General features: G+C 42.1%; 1 protein-coding gene across 5 annotated transcripts in view; it reads left to right on the plus strand.

Annotated features, from left to right (window-relative positions):
• The window catches only part of STOX2 (storkhead box 2), a 119,601-nt gene extending 102,798 nt beyond the window's left edge, over window positions 1-16,803 (plus strand). For all 5 annotated transcript variants that reach the window (XM_084625825.1, XM_084625828.1, XM_084625829.1 and 2 more), the window contains one exon: window positions 10,639-16,803. In XM_084625825.1, the coding sequence (XP_084481951.1) occupies window positions 10,639-10,834 (196 nt within the window). In that variant the 3' untranslated portion in view covers window positions 10,835-16,803. The remainder of the gene's footprint in view (window positions 1-10,638) is intronic.
• The last annotated feature ends 716 nt before the right edge of the window (window positions 16,804-17,519 follow it).

A 17,519-nucleotide genomic window follows, 5' to 3' on the forward strand; every position in this document is an offset into this window, starting at 1 on the left:
CCCAAACTTTCCTGTATCACTTTTTCAGATTAATTTATGTTGTATTTAGAATTGGGGTGGGTGGCTCAAAAATATCATCAGCAAGATAAACTGGAAGAACGGATACAGTGTAGTGACAGTGTCTTTGGCTGAGACATTACAGATAGGTGATTAGGGGACATAGAGATACCACTTATACTTTTCTCTGGTATTTTTTAAATCCTCTTTCTGAAGCCGTGTCTGTCACCAGTCCAAACTGATAGGATTTGAAGAGCAGTCTCTTCTACCTAGAAGAAGAGTGGAGAGAGGTTCAGGAAGGTACCACAGCCCTGAAGGTATTAACGATGTTTGGTCCCTGAAGTTGTCCAAACAGTGCATCAACAGAGGTGTCTAGCCTGTAACGTCTAGGAAAAGAGTGTAAGGATTCTATATGGTGTTAGAAGTTTTAGAAACATATGGGAAGAGACAGTTGCTGATATATGCCCACCCTGAAGATTTACAGTGTCATCTCCAGTTTAATAATCCTTCACTGAGGCTTCTCCTCTCTGATCCCAGAGGAAGCCGTGGCCCTGGTAGACTGGGTCTTGAGTCTCACTGTTTATCCTAGAAACCAACCAATTAATCCAGACCAATGAGTCTTAAGACAAAGTAACAGTGTACAGGTGGTAGTTCTTTTGCAGTATCCTATTGTAGACCTAAGTTATTTATCACCTTCACTTTTACAACAAATAAGATCTGAATCTTGTTAGGTAAAAGGAAATTATAATTGTTTCTGTTTTAAAATTGATTTAGTTTCTCAAAATTGTTAATTTACAAAAAAAAAATTAAAAAATTAAATGTTGGGCGTACGGGGCTTCAGAACGTATGCAAAGGAGTCCTGATCTCTACACTCATGACCAGATTCTCCTGTCAGTTAAAACGGTGTCAGTCTAAAGAAAACTCCCTTGGTTTTGGTAGTTAAACCAGAATGATGATGGTGTGATTGAGAGCAGAGTTTGACCCAAAGGCTCAGAATGAGAGTCATGTAGGTTGACCTTTAGGCTTCTCCCTAGCCCTTTGTGCTGTGCCGCCTCTTGATCCCTCAGCATATCTTTGTCCCTCCTCTTACTAAACAGTAGCAAGTGTCTCACAGCGCAGGCCTGTCAGGGAAAGCTGCCTTACTGTGGGAATGAAATGCAGTTTTGTTTCACATCTCCCCTGCTGCTCCATGGCTGAGGGTAACTCTTCTGTGGCACTTTTATTCCTCCTTGGTTCAAGGATTTTTAGAGCTACTTTTTTGCCTCCAATTAGCTACATGCTGCACTATCCACCAAATCACTGGGGTAATTTATTTTTTTAAAAGACACATTAATGGGGATAATTATTTCTAGCATTTAAAATTTAAAAATATAATTTTAAAGGAAGAAAGAGTAATTAAGGTTCTTCTGCAAGTAGATGCAGCCATGTATTCCACTTGGATGTGTGCAGTCCTGCACTCTGGAGCCAGAGTATTTTCCCAAGTAGAACCTGTAGGCGGCAGTGCTCACCCCTTGTGGCCATAGCTTCTCCCCTTGCTATACGAGTCAGCACTGCCCTATTCCCCACTTGGTTCCGTCTTACCACCTGTTGCTGGAGGCAGAGTTCTGTGTAGTTTTCCTATCACAAACCTTTTATTTTTACTGACATTTCTAGTAGTGTATAGTTAATTAGTACCCTTAGTACTTAGTGTTAGTTAGCAGTAGTTTAAGTATTTCCCTGGTGATGCCCTCACCAGGATTTAAACATTGTCCACTGTGTGGGGGAGCGATCCCCACATGCAGTGCTTGCTGTGCCTAGGCAAAGTCACATCAGGGAACGGTGTTCTATTTGCAGATAGTTCACCAAACGGACTAACGTGGCAAGGGATCTTCGTCTGAAGCAACGCCTGCTCAAGCAGGCCAGGAGGCCTGCTTCGGCACCGAGGCCCTCGTCAGATCAGAAGTTACCCTCTGGTTCTGAGAGTGCTGCCACATCACATCCTGAAACTGGCGCCTCTCTGAAGAGATGGAGGAGTTTTCCCGTCAAGTGTGCCGAGGAAAAGATAGCATAAGACTGACTGAGCCTGCTCCAGGTCCCAGTGGGACTCATCTCCCTCTTCCAGAAGGAGTGTGTATTGGCACAGGGTGAATGACGGTGTGTGGGATGAAGCAAGGCCATCAACCACTTCCCAGTACCATGCAAGGAGGTCAGAGACCCATACCATTGACTCTGGGGCCCTGGGGCATCCATTGAGTCCGACACCAATGAGGGCGATGCCAGCACAGACTCTTCCCATGCTAGGAGCATATCAGGACCTCTTCTGCCTTTCTGTCCTGAGCTCACCCTTGGTCCAGGACTTAGCTAATGCTGCATCTTTTATAGCCCCGTAGGCTGAGCGGCCCACTGAACCTGGGAGTCTGTTGGCACTATACCCTGAGGTTTCCCTTTCATAGTCAGAAGAATTGGGATCAGTACCAGACTCTGTGCAATGGACCTCTCCAGCCCTGTGAATTGTGACTGGCACTCACTGCCCTCCATTTCAGCACCGTCAGTTACTTTGGAATTGCAGCCGACTTCAGGGTCGACACCGCTTCCATCCCCAGAAACAACCTGTACTGTTTCAACCGTCGGCGCCAGCTTCCTCGTCATTCTAGGTGAGTTGGACCAGTTGCTCACACCCTCAGGGCTGGTTCCTCCTTTATCCCCTGAAGTCTGGGACTTTTTGGAATCTGAGTCAGGATTTTCATCCTCTGACTGTCCCACCATCCAACCCACATCGGTGGCCATTCATGGAGCTCTCTGGGTACCAAGATTGGCATTTGTTTTGCATTTCGGACTGGCGCCTCTGGCCCAGTGCCTACTGTCACCAGTGCCCTATCCATGCCTGTGGGTTTCCATGGTCGGTCACATAGGTCCCACCCCTCATCTCGCCTACAAGGTCTGTGATGGGGACTGTCCATTCTCCACAGGCCCAGGTACCAGTGAGCCTTCCCCTTGTGGAGCCTCCAGAGTCATTCCACCCAGGCCCGTCAGTTCTGGAGCAGGATCCAGCTCTGGCACAGTTAACCACTCCATCTTTGTCCCTGGACAGTTCCACAGTGCCTGTCCCTTTCTCCCCTTCGGTACTAGAGGATTTCAAGGTGTACCAGGACCTTTTGTGGCACATAGCCGCTTCCCTAGATATCCATGTGGAGTTCCTGCAGGAGAACACCCACAAGTTAGTGGATATCCCACAGTCATCTGCCCCTCGGAGAGTTGCCTTCCCCATTAACAATGGGCTACTTGGGCCTGCTAAGGTCTTCTGGAGCACAATGGCTTCAATACACTTACAGGGTAAGATTCAATCTCACCCTTTGCAGCCTCAACCAATATATCAGATAAATGAGGTTCCAAATGATCACTCTTGTCAGCTATCCTCCCGTGTTGTTTCAAAATGAATGGCTTGCTACTCTTCACCCACTGGGCAGTTTGGTCTGTTGTCTTCACCTGGTCCTGGATTCCTTGCAGTGGTGGACGTCTCCAGAGAACGTTTGCCAGGGCGTTCCCTTCATCCAGCCTTTGCCAACCAGGTCTGTGGTCTCCGATGCCTTCCTGATGGGTTTGGGAGTACATCTAGGGTTGCTGAAAGTTCGAGGTCTATGGTCAGAGCAGGAGTCCGCATTGTATATCAACATGCTGGAGCTTCGAGCCATCTACGATGCATGTCACACTTTTCTGGACCATATCAGATGCTCAGTGGTTCACATATTTACCGACAATACCACCACAATGTATTATGTGACTAAGCAAAGAGGAACACACTTCAGGATGCTTTGCCAAGAGGCAATCAGGTTGTGGCAGTTCTGCGTTGAGGAAAGCATTACTCAGATAGCTGACTATGCGCCTGGAGTCCAAAATCATCTCGCAAACCATCTCTGCAGGAATTTTTCCCTGTGTCACAAGTGGTCTCTGAAGACAAACATCCTCCAGGTCACCTTTGCAACTTGGGGCATTCTGACTATCTCCCTATTTGCTACGAGAGACAACAGGAAATGTCACCTGTTCTGCTCTCGAGGGAGCCTCAATCTGGGCTCCCTGTCTGACACTTTCCTTCTCAGCTAGCAGTTGGCTGTCCTATATGCTTTTCCCCAGATCATCCCACAGGTCAGCCTCAATCTGAAAGTGGATTGAGCCAAGCTCATTCTCACTGTCCCAGCCCATCTGAGACAGTGCTGGTTTTCCAACCTTCTCGCGCTGTCAGTTCAGCCTCCCATACCCCTTCCTCTCCATCCTGACCAACTCTCTTAGAATCGTGGTCACGCATTGGATCCCATGCTCAGTTCCCTGCATCTCATGGACTGGTTGCTTTGCGGCTAAATGAGGAGGAATAGCAGAGTTTGGTGGCTGTATAACAGATCCTATTCAACAGTAGAAAGCCGTCTACCAGAATAGCCTATGCGATGAAATGAAAACGGTTTTTGATGTGGTCATGGGCCTGCAGAATAAAACCAGTGCTGGCCTCTATCCAGGATATCTTGGTGAACTTGCTGCACCTTCAGTTGTTGGACTTTTGCTCACTTCATTGGAAGTGGATTTGGCAGAGATATCGGCATTTCATCCCTGGCCCCTTCAGAGAAGATCAATCTTCTCCAATGCTGTGGTAGCAAGATTCTTAAAATGGCTTCTTTGCCTCCATCCTCCAGTCCAAGAGCTGGTTCCTCTGTGGGACCTTAATACAGTCCTAGTGGCTTTAGTGGGACCTCCACTTGAACCCCTCACATCTTGTCCCTTTCCATTTTTGTGTCATGAAACTGTGTTCCTAGCAAAAGGCGGGGGGGGGAGCGCGGAGGCCCCTGCCTTCCCAAGGCCCCACCCTTGCCCAGGGAGAGGGGGGCAAAAGCAGCCCCCTGCCTGCATCCCTGCCTCCTCCATCAAGGGGAGGTGCAGGGACCCAGGCTCCCCACAGCTGCCTGTGTGGCTCTGGCCAGGGTGCAGGGCCTCGGAGCCACAACCCATCCATGATGAGAGCCACACGGCCAGCTGTGGGGAGCTGCAGCAGATCCTCCATCTGTCCATGGTGTCAGGGGCCTGTTGAGAGTAGACCCCCAACCATGTCCCCGTCCAGGGCAGATGGAGGGTCTGCGGCTCCCCACATCTGCCTGTGCGGCTCTTACCATGGCCGGGTGGCAGCTCCAAGGTCCCCTCCTTCCCCCCTCTGTCCCCCCACGACGGCAGGAGCCGGTTTGGAGAGAGCTGCGAGAGCAGCTGCGGTAAGCTGGTGCAGAATCGTGAACCTTCCATGTCCACCTGCCCTGGGCCGGGTGGAGAGCCGTGGTCAGGGGTGGCAATGACACAGGACGGGGCTGCTCTCAGTTCCCCCACATTGTGGGCAACTGGGCTCTCTGGCCAGGCTCCATGCTGGCCAGGAGGTGGGGCCTCGGGGGGAAGGGCACCCTGGTGGAAAGTGGATGGGCCAGACCTGTCCACTTTCAAAAAGTGGGAGGCCTGTGGCCCTGCTGGGTCCCTCCTCTGCCCCCCCCTTCCCCTGTTCCGGAGCCACTGGTTCCGAGTAGCAATAACATCCACAAGGAGAGTCTGTGAGATGTTGGCTCTGATGGCAGCGCCCCCTTATATACAGTTCTCTAAGGACAAAGTAACTTTACTACCGCGCCCAAAATTTTTGTCTAAAGTAGTTTCTCAGTTTCATTTGAACCATGCAGTATATTTACCTGTGTTCTTTCCTAAGCCACATTCATTTCCGGAGAAGCAGACATCAAGTGACATCTAGCCAGCTGTCTGGACAGGACTAAACTGTTTTTTGCTTCACCTCATTTGTGTCATATGCAGATAGTTTTCAGGGTCAAGCAGTCTTTTATCATAGAATATCAGGGTTGGAAGAGACCTCAGGAGGCCATCTAGTCCAACCCCCTGCTCAAAGCAGGACCAATCACCAACTAAATCATCCCAGAAAGGGCTTTGTCAAGCCTGACCTTGAAATCCTCTAAGGAAGGAGATTCCACCACCTCCCTAGGTAACCCATTCTAGTGCTTCACCACCCTCCTAGTGAAAAAGTTTTTCCTAACATCCAACCTAAACCTCCCCCACTTCAACTTGAGACCATTACTCCTTGTTCTGTCATTTGGTACCACTGAGAACAGTCTAGATCCATCCTCTTTGGAACCCCCTTCGGGTAGTTGAAAGCAGCTATCAAAACCCCCCTCATTCTTCTCTTCTGCAGACTAAACAATCCCAGTTCCCTCAGCCTCTCCTCATAAGTCATGTGCTGCAGCCCCCTAATCATTTTTGTTGCCCTCCGCTGGATGCTTTCTGATTTTTCTACATCTTTCTTGTAGCGTGGGGCCCAAAACTGGACACGGTACTCCAGATGAGGCCTCACCAATGTCGAATGATCATGTCCCTCAATCTGCTGGCAATGCCCCTACTTATACGGCCCAAAATGCTGTTAGCCTTCTTGGCAACAAGGGCACACTGTTGACTCATATCCAGCTTCTCGTCCAATGTAACCTCTAGGTCCTTTTCTGCAGAACTGCTGCCTAGCCATTCGGTCCCTAGTCTGTAGCAGTGCATGGGATTGTTGCATCCTAAGTGCAGGACTCTGCACTTGTCCTTTTTGAACCTCATCAGATTTCTTTTGGCCCAATCCTCTAATTTGTCTAGGTCCCACTGTATCCTAGCCCTACCCTCCAGTGTATCTACCACTCCTCCCAGTTTAGTGTCATCTGAAGAAAACTGGCCCCAGGACCGACCCTTGGAGCTCCCCGCTTGATACCAGCTGCCAACTAGACATGGAGCCATTGATCACTACCCGTTGGGCCCGACGATCTAGCCAGCTTTCTATCCACCTTATATTCCATTCATCCAGCCGATACTTCTTTAACTTCCTGGCAAGGATATTGTGGGAGACCGTATGAAAAGCTTTGCTAAAGTCAAGGAATAACACATCTGCTGCTTTCCCCTCATCCACAGAGCCAGTTATCTCGTCATAGAAGGCAATTAAGTTAGTCAGGCATGACTTGCCCTTGGTGAATCCATGCTAACCGTTCCTGATCACTTTCCTCTCCTCCAAGTGCTTCAGAATTGATTCCTTGAGGACCTGCTGCATGATTTTTCAGGGACTGAGGTGAGGCTGACTGGCCTGTAGTTCCTCTTCACAGACTCTCTATCTAATTGGATAACATCCTGTATCAAGACTGCATATTAGATAACTTTGGCGACACCTCGTCAGCAGCGCGATCTCATTCTACAAGAGTGCAAGCAATATCTATATCTTTCCTCAATGATGTCTCAATATTGGACATTTGCAGGGCTGCTACATGGTTGTCCACACATACGTTTCCTAACGATTATGCCATTATCACATCTTCCAGAGTGGATGCAAGTTTTGGTAGGGTGGTCCTGCAATTCTTGTATAGGCAGACTCTGAGCCCCTCCTCCTGGGGTGGGTACTGATTGTGAGTCACCTAAGCGGAATACACAGCTGCATCTACTTGAAGAAGAAGAAATGACTGTGGTTATTTGATACGTGGTTTCTTTGAAAAACTGTGGTTCTTTGAGATGTGATGCCAAAGTGTTTTCCACGGCCCACACCCTCCTTCCCCTCTGCACCAGAGTCTGGTCTCTGGGTGTTTGGTGCTAAGGAACTGAAGGGGGAGGAGCTACGCCATGAGGTGCAAGTGTCACCCTCTGTGTGTCCTGTTAGGCAAAATTCTCCAGCTCTGACACGCTGAGGTACACACACCTAAGCGGAATACATGTCTGCATCACATCTCAAATAACCATAGTTTACAGTAAGTGTCCATTTCTTTTACCTGGTGCAGCTAACCAAGGTCATATAACTTTGGAAGGTTTAGGAATCGATCCATTTTATTGATCACATGTGTTGTGCAGAGGCTTAGCATCTTTCCACTATAACAGCAGTATGTCCACTTGCATTGTATTCTTACAAATTAATCTTTTATTTTTTAAATGGAAGTACACATCTGCTTATTCTTACTGTTGCCCATATAGCACTCTGCACCTCCCACCCAAACAATTTGATCTTATTTGGCATACAGAGCTTTTTTTTTTCCTCTGGGTTGGTTGCATATGAGCCAGTTCTTATACTACTGTTTGGCTAGCTTACAGGATTCACGCATGTGATTGTCTACCTCAGATTTGCAGTTCAGTTAGTTCAAGGAGATATTCTGTCTGCCTTCATTCTTTGCACTGAAGCTGAAACCTCTATTTCTGTCCATCGTAAAGTTTAACTAGCTTGATGTGACAGGTTTCAGAGTAGCAGTCGCGTTAGTCTGTATCCACAAAAGGAAAAGGAGTACTTGTGGCACCTTAGAGACTAACAATGAAGTGGATTGGATGAAGTGAGCTGTAGCTCACAAAAGCTTATGCTCAAATAAATTGGTTAGTCTCTAAGGTGCCACAAGTACTCCTTTTCTTTTAGCTTGATAATGAAACAGATAAGTTTAGTGTATTGTACTGCTGTACTAGTTTTATATAAAGTCAAATGGGAAATAGAAATGGCAGTTTTTAAAATTAGGTTTCTTGTATAATCCCTCTTTTTGTCTGCCTTTATTACCCACTTTTTAACATCTCTTTTTGGCAAGAGCCATTAAAATGAGCCAAGAGTAACATACAACGGTCAGGAAGCTATTTTTAAAGTCAGGATGTACTCTGAATATTTCAAGGGCTTTCATGTACCCAAGGAGTGAGTTTTATTGTGAGATGACTAAAATGGGTACTTCTGGTCAATTTCATACCCAGTGTAACTCCATTAAAGTAAATGGAGTTAAGACTAAATGTGGCCCTTTAATTGTAATTAAAATACCATTATTCTCTTCCCACTTTACAATAAAAAAATTCGTTTTTAGAGTTCCTTTTTAGGAAGCAGGAGTGTTTAGTACACCTGAGTAACCAAAATTACCATTTCAGCACTATAAAAGGAAAATTATATTTTAAAAGGATGCCAAATTGGAAGAAAACACACTTTAACAGGATCTTGATAATGAAAGAATTCCTTCTAAAGTCAAAAGGCACCGAAGGTATTTTATCTGTAGAATTCTTGAACACATCTATACTGGAAAAATTTCTGTCAGACTCCCGTTACATTTTGATAATGCGGCTACTGAAGTTGGCTCCAGGTACCTTTTTTTTTTTTTTTTTTTTTTTAAGAGGTCATGCAGTCCTGCTGCTTTTCCCTCCCCTGGAGTCATACCCAACCCTGCCATCAATCTGCACACACAGCTCGCATTGCAGGATGACGGCAATCTCAGGATATACATGTTGTCATGCTCAGTTTGTGACATCAAAATTAAAAATTATTGAAAATCTGGAAATGATGGTTACAAATTGAATATGACTTCATGTGAGAAATAAACAGCAGGAACTCATGAATTGTAAACACAAAGGCTGTTTTTCAGTCATCTGTCCATCCCCAGCTAAAAGTTTAGGAAGAGAAGTCAGAAAATGAGAAGGGGGGTATGTTTCTGCCTGTCATACGCTCCTTGAGTGGTATGTAAATTGTCCATTGAAGCAAATGGGTAATACTCAAGGCAGAAGAGGGCCAGTGGTGAGCAGAACTGTACCTATTATAACAAGTTTTCCACAAGGCATCAGTGATTCTTAGTTGTTCTGTTTCTGTTTATTCCACACCTGAATTCATTCCTCTGTGCGTGGTTTTGTATTCATCTCCACAGAAATAATTGTTGTTAACAAAGGATTATGGCTATAGGTGGAGAATAAATAGCAGGAGCAAATGATTCATTAAAAATAAAGTCTGTCTTCATCCAAAGGTCCTTACGGGTAGAACATAAAAGAAGTGGTATAATATAAAAGGAGTAGAACTCACTTTAAATACAATGGCCACTATTTTCAAAAATGGGTGGCTCAAGTTTAGGCTTCTCTGTCCTTATTTAGATCCCTCATTAAATGGCCTGATTTTCAGAAGGGCTGAGCACACAGCCACTCCCACAGATGAGCAATTTACTTGCATTAAAAGAACTTTCTATATTAGATAAAGTGAAATTACAACACTAATGCTGTTTAAGGACCCAATCCTGCATCGTGATAGTCCTTATAGTGGAGGGCACTCAGAATCTCAAGGCTTTGATGCCAGCAACTAAAAAACATTCCAAGAAATGTGTCATAATTGGAAGTATTACAGCTTTAATGGAAAATAGTGTCTTCAGTTTGGTCAGAACTACCAGAAATGTTCTGTGTGCAAACATATACAATAATGGGGAGGCATAAAAATACTGGCCAAAGGAGAATTCTCATAGCTCAGTTCAGCCACATGGCTGATTTAGTGAAACTATTCTGTGATTCAGTGCACCAGCCTGGAAAGAAAGGTGATCTATTTCACATGGAAGTTTTGCCGGAATGAAAAATCCAGATGTTTGATATTGGCTCAGATGTACAAACTTTGTGGAACAACTTCAGGTCTGTTTAGTACTATACCTGTGCAATAACCTGTAACCAGTGAGTATGTTTGCAATCCCTTTTGGAGCAACATGTGAATAATCAAACTGATATGCTTCATTGATGTGACACTGCATGCAAACACAGGAAGCCCATTTTAAAACACCCCAGTCAGTTTTCCTCTTTGGTAGATATATGGGGGGTGGCGGTGTTTTGTTTTGTTTTGTTTATTTCATTTATTTTGCTTTATAGTACTCGCGAGAGCTTGGCTTCCAACACTTCAAGTATTGTTGAGAGTAACAGACGTCAGAACCCAGCCCTGAGTCCTGCACATGGTGGCGCAGGTCCAATGTTCAACTTCCGAGCAATTGCAGACCCTCCAACAAGTGAAGCTGAAAAACTGCAGAAACCTGCTAACTGCCTACAAGCTTCTGTTACTAGTGTTTGATAGTCCTTCTGCCTCGGCTCTTCTGTCTCATCCTATACAGCAAAGTTTACGACACTGGGACTGATGTTTACATCTTTGGAAAAAACGAGCATCTCATCCACAGTTTTGGTGTTTACTTAAACTGTGCTGCTATGTAGGGACAACAAAGAAATCTTGTATTTCAAGGTATTGCTTTCCACACCTGCAGCTCTGTAGCAACAGAATAGCAGTAGGAATAATATGTACACCTTTGCTTCACTTAATTGTAACTGAGCACATATATGAAAGTCTAGACACTGTAAGTGTAATCTGCATTTTCAATGTCCATGCAGTTGCCAACTCCATTTAAAAATGCCACAGATGCGTGATGCCCCCTGTGAGTGGTTAAACTCGGACAGAGTTGATCATTTTATTTCAAAAATTGAGCCACCACTAAAAATAAACAGCTAGGTCACCTTGAGGGAAAACAAAGCCAAACATGACTAGTAAAGACCTCAGCTCTATCTGTGAATTATTTATACATCAGTCATTTTCACTGTGAGTTTTCATGACACGATTTTGCAGGAATCTATAAAAGCAAGTCAAAAGAGGGCATGTTTTAAGTATGTGGGGTGGGTAAGGGAGAATTGCTGTATTTTATTTTTTTGTTTCAAAAGTATATGAGATGCTTGTCTAAAACTTACTATGTTAACCTTCCATAATTGCAAACAGAGTTGAAGGCCTTTGAATCCAGGTGAAAGGAGGGGAAGTCTAACTATGACTGAGGCAAAGCAAATAGTGACAGAAAAGGCGTAACAGGTTTTTTTTAGTATAAATCAAATGTTTAAGGAAGGTGATCTCATTGGTGTGGCACGTCTGATATTCCAACGTGCTGTTAATATAAAAATCAGAATAACAAATTTATTTGAACAAAAGAGAAGTTCTTTGTGATACAAATGACAAGCATGGCCTGAAGAGCTGATTTCTTTCTAATGGAAGGACATAATTCTATTTTATATAGCTTTTAAGTAGAGTGCCTAAATTAGGCTGTTGAAAATAGCGTGCATTGCAGTGGTTATCAAAGGAGAAATTTAGAGAATTATAAACTTCAGGCCTTTTAGTCAATGGGCGTTATTTACAATTCAGCATTTTATGGACATGTATAGCTTTTAAAATTATATATGATTTGAAATTAAATGTGTTCATATGGTTGATCGAGAAATCCTAATTCTGCAGGCGTGGTGTATCTTATTTGTACTCCCTTAAATTGTTATTCCAAAGTAATTTATGCTAACTTGATTACTCCAGAGTAACTCTTACAGATAGGCAAACTCCACAAGTAATTTTTAGGTATAAAGGGCCAAGTTCTGCTCTGTTACACATGCAAACATTTACTGCAGCAAACTGTCTCCAAAAGTGCCCACATTTGCTATTTTATCAGAACTGGAAGAAAAACGAAAACGTTAAGAAGGATGTTCAGCAATGTAAATACTTACATTGCCTTTTATTGGTACCCAAGATACTACACCCAACAGCACATATTAAAAACCAACATTTTCTTCAGTTTCTGGTGACATGTATAACTTGTATAAACCATTTGCTTCACTCATGTTCTGTATTGTCATCAGAATTCTTTAGTAAAGATATAGCTGTATATTACACAGTTGGATATAGCTTACATATTTATGAAATGGCTTTATAACTCTGGACACAATTGGTTTCTGATTCTGTCAGGTATATCATACAGAACCTATGTCTATATTCTAACTGTTTTCCTTATTTCTATGCCTACATTCCATTTCATAAGAGCAATAAGATCTTTCAGTGCACATAAGGGAAATCATTGTGCTTCTTGGTTGGTTAAAGTCACTTAGCCTCCTGCCTTATCATGCCTTCCAAGCCATGTCGTGACCCAATAATACTTTGCCTGTCCCATCTTATTGCTTAAATATGTAACTTCAGGATTGCTTATTACATGCAGACTTGAGTCTTTTTTGTGAGGCGTCGTTATATATGATACAGTGGCTGACTGTGATTTTTGTTTCTGAGATATGCTCTGATGTTAGTAGTATGTATCAATTCAGTAAATAAAAATGTTTGAACAATATCTTAACTTATAGCTGATTATCTGAAAGTACAAATTGCAGTATTAAAATGTGAACAGAAAAGACAAACTTTACCTTTTTGGGGAAAACATTTTCTTTGTTATAAACTTACTAAAATTTATACAGGTAGTTGACTGTACAGAAGACATCTTTCCAGAGAAATATCATAGTATCTACTTAAAAACTGTATAGTTTCTGATTTCTGAAAGTTCCCATAGTCCAGCAGACAAAATAAAATGTCATATTAATGTTAACATGGCATACTACTGGTATTAATGTGACTCTCAGAATATGGAATGTAAGCAGAAGTTTCAAATAGAAATATTCTGATCTTGAATTTTTTTTTAAAAAAATCAACAGGTGAAATATAAAGAAATTCCGTTGTGAGGTTCTGGTAACAAAACCATGGGAGTGGAGCTTGAGTGCTTTGTGTCACCTTACTCCTTCAATGAAATCATAGCCTTGTATTACATGGTTGCTTATCTATCATTCTTCTCACAATTTAAAGGTTTACAGAATTAGATTAGGTTGAATCTCTGTGTTGTGTCAACTTTAAAGGGTCAACACAAATCTGTTGGCATTTTGCACACTTTTAATATGTATTATTATAATACAACATGTTACTTTTATGGTAATTTTTTTTACATCTATAACTACCTCCATGAATTTGATGAAATGCAGCAACATGAAAAAAGTGTTTTGTAAAAAGCAAGGTTAAAAAAATTCGGTATCATTAGGTCATGGTGTTCTCTTGTGTATCAGTGCTTGCATACAAAGTCATTATGTTTTCATTGCCATGATTTCCTTTTCCTGTATTAAATTTAGCTTTCAGTTTAATAATTTGAGATTTTGATGAGGCCACATAATTTTGTTAAGAGTGAACGGAAGCCTAATACCTTCCATGGTCTTGCCATTATTGCTAAATTTTTTACTTGGTAGAAAGTCAAAACGATAGTTAAAACAACGAGGAGTTCTTGTGGCACCTTAGAGTCTTAGGGCTTGTCTACGTTACCCGCTGGATCGACGGGCAGCTATCGATCCAGCAGGGGTCGATTTATCGCATCTAGTCTAGTTGCGATAAATCAACCGCCAAGTGCTCCCCCGTTGATTCCGGTACTCCACCGGAGTGAGAGGTGCAGGCGGAGTCGATGGGGGAGCGTCAGCCATCGACTTACCACAGTGAAGACACCGCGGTAAGTAGACCTAAGTACGTCTACTTCAGCTATGTTGTTCATGTAGCTGAAGTTGCGTAACTTAAATCGATTCCCCCTCCGTCCCCAGTGTAGACCAGGCCTTAGTCTCTGAGGTGTCACAAAGAACTCCTCATTGTTTTTGCTGATACAGACTAACACGGCTACCCTTCTGAAAATGATAGTTGTAATTTAGCAGATTATTAACACCTACAGTATATGAAATATGATTGGCAGTTTGGAGTTTTACAGAAGACATACCAGGTATTTTTTTGTCAACCTTCAAACACTTTGGGCCCTATTCTGCCTTCAGTTATGCCAACATATCAAATCAGAACTTCTCTTAAATGGCAGGACCTGTGTGCTATCCAGCTGTCATTTAAAGAATGCACATTTCATTTTCTAATCCCATGTATCTCAGATGCTTGCTTCCATTGAAATTAGTGATGAAACTTTAATTGATTTTATTGAGATTAGTATCAGGGTCCCTAAGTAAGGTGTATACAGAGGTGCCCATCCTGCAAAGAACCTGGGCAGACTTCCAATAAAAAGGGGGTTAGCTGTAGAGTAATAGCCAATTACAAGTTGCCTTTTTTAAAACTAGAAAATTTCAAAAACCAAGGAAAATAAGTGTAAGCTTCACCTTAGCAGCTCTAATTTATGTACAAACCCTGAATTTATTCAAGCATACAGAATCCCAATACTCGGATGTAAATTAATATCACTAGATGAGCCAATTTTCCTGTGTACATATTTTAATTTTTTTTAAAAAATGAGAATAGTATCCATTTGACTCAGCAGAGCAATGTAAACACCCACATGGTAGAAAGCAATCCTCACCCCCGTTCAAACAGTAAAATCTATTTGAAAACAACGTTTTTGATGAAAACCTCGATCTTATTGCTGGTGATGGTAGTTTATTTTTCGAAAAAGTCGGATCATAAACAGTATTTGGAGCCCATAATAAACTATAATAATATTTTGCACTTATATTTCATGCCTTTTACCTGAGGATCTCAAAGCTGTTTGCAAACCATTAAGCCTCACAAGCTTGTGAGGTAGGCAAATTTTGTTATCCCTATTTAACTCACTGACACATTGAAACATAGAAAGGTTAAGTGACATGTCCAAGATCACACAGAGTCAACAATGTGATTATCAAACAGTTTCTTTATTTAATTTGAGTCATGACAGTAGGTTTAATGTTTTAATATTTAACCAAAGTGCTTAATGTCTATACTATAAAGATATTCTTCGGAGGTGTTACAGTTATTAAAGTAGGAGAGAAACTATAGTCCTGCACTGGACTTTGATATTGGAAGTGCCAAAAATGTTCACATTTCAGCAATAGGGCTGCTGCCAATAGTGGTTTTAGAAAAGTCAATTTTAACAAAAACTTGTTTTTCAAATACATTTTACAGGGCTTTCCCCAAGGTGATACTTCAAATTGCTATACTGAGTAAGAATCTTCTTTTAATCTAGTGGCACACCATAGTTGACAATCCTCTCTGCTCCTCTGAAGAAGACAGTATAGTATTAAAGAGAAATGCTGCAATTTTTTACTTAATTCCTTTAAACATATATACTTAACCCATAATAACGCACATAATTTAATTAGTCTGTAGTTTATTAAGGCATCAGGATTTCCTGTTTATATACAACATGCCCAGCTGGAATTATTGAAGTGCCACTCGTGTGAAAGGAGAATGGGATTATCACTTTTTTTTTTTTTTTTTTTTGGTAGCAGCATTTCAAATTTTTACTTCAGTTACACAGGCGTATATCTGGAATAACTTTACTGATTTACACTGAGGTAACTAAGCTCAAACTCCATCCTTAACTCCATTGAAGCTTTGTTCTGAGCTGAGGGCTTTTGTTTCCCTTCCCTGGGAAGAATATGTAGAAGAGGCAGAAGGCCACTCAGACTTGGATTTGAAAATAGGACTTTGGTTGAATAAACAGGTGTTTCTCCCATGACTGTATATGAAATCTGTAGAGAAATGCACAATCAGCAAACCTCCTGCCCCCTCCCCCCACCCTCCCGGCCTGGATGCTAATGCACAACCATCTGTTTTGCACAATGGAAGGGCAAATCTCTGTTCAGTATAATGCACTCATCAAGCTGTACAGTGGATAAGAGCCACCCAAAGGATGCCCATGTGAAAGTATGAAAGGTCTGAACAGGGCTCTTAGAGTAATTGGCACAGATGTTACTTTTATACATAGAGGAGACTTACGTTTAAAGGGATCATAATTCTGCAGGTAACTTTCTGTGAGTGTCTGAATGTGACCGTCGCTTTAGGTTTAAATGAGTTAATAAATGCAAGTGGGACTTACTGTATATTAGAAGGGAGTTTTGCAGCCAAGACTGCCTTGTATAAATGTGTTTGCACTGAAAATAAATTTTAAAAATTACTTGGTCTCTGGTTGCTGTAAAGGTCATCCAAGATGGATGTTCTGTTTATATTGTATAATATTTCATATGAAATAATTACAGTTCATAAAATGTCTTCCCTAATGTTACTGATTTATAACAGCACATTTGTAACATGGTTTTTATTGTGTCAGTGTACCATACTGTAAATGATGATTACTTGTCATGCTTAGTGTAATAATTTAAAGGAGAAAAGGACAGGGATTTTTGTAAGTCTATATATTTGAAAGTCCCTCCATATGGTAATATTGTGTACATGTTGTTTACGTAGTGTTGTGTGAAATATCCATTTTGGATTGTGTTACTTTTTAAGATATTAAATAACATTTGGTTATATGTTTTCAGTGGGTTTTTTTGCACCTTCAAGGGATGTGGAGGGTACATGTATTCTTAAGTTTCATCCCGTGTTTTTCGCCCTCATTTAGTAAAATGTGCATAACAAATTTGCCATCTCAAAAAACAAAGGTAATTGTAGCTTGATATTTTCATGGATACTGAATGAAATCCCTATGATCTTTTCTAGTAATAGAGAAGCAAGGGTGAAAACTAAACATAAATATAGGATTTAAAACTCCCAATTTGAATTGGACATACAGGCTAATGCAACTAGAGTGAACATATTTATAATTGAATTTACAAGAATATAGTTAAGGTGGATCAGACTTCTATGAAATGCAAAATCCTTTAAAGCATTGTAAAGTCAACTGGAGACAAATTTCAGTTTTCCTTTTTTTTCCCCTTCGCCATCTGTGTGGGCCAGAGAAGGTCATGGTACACAGACAGTGGAGAGGAAGAACCACTAGCAAGGTGATTGTTTTGGTGAAGTGCAGATGACATTGTGCATGGAAACAGTCTTGACAAATCATAAACAAGATTTACATATGCCATTTTCCTGCCCTCCCAGGAAAGGCAGGAGGAAGGGTTATGGAGAGATTTTGACCCCAAATGTTTTGGGTTGGCTCGGGAATCTTGTCTTGACTACCAAAACAACCACCATT

Source organism: Lepidochelys olivacea (genome assembly GCF_965140295.1).
Source record: "Lepidochelys olivacea isolate rLepOli2 genome assembly, chromosome: 4".
In the NCBI taxonomy this organism is placed as follows: Eukaryota; Metazoa; Chordata; order Testudines; family Cheloniidae; genus Lepidochelys; species Lepidochelys olivacea.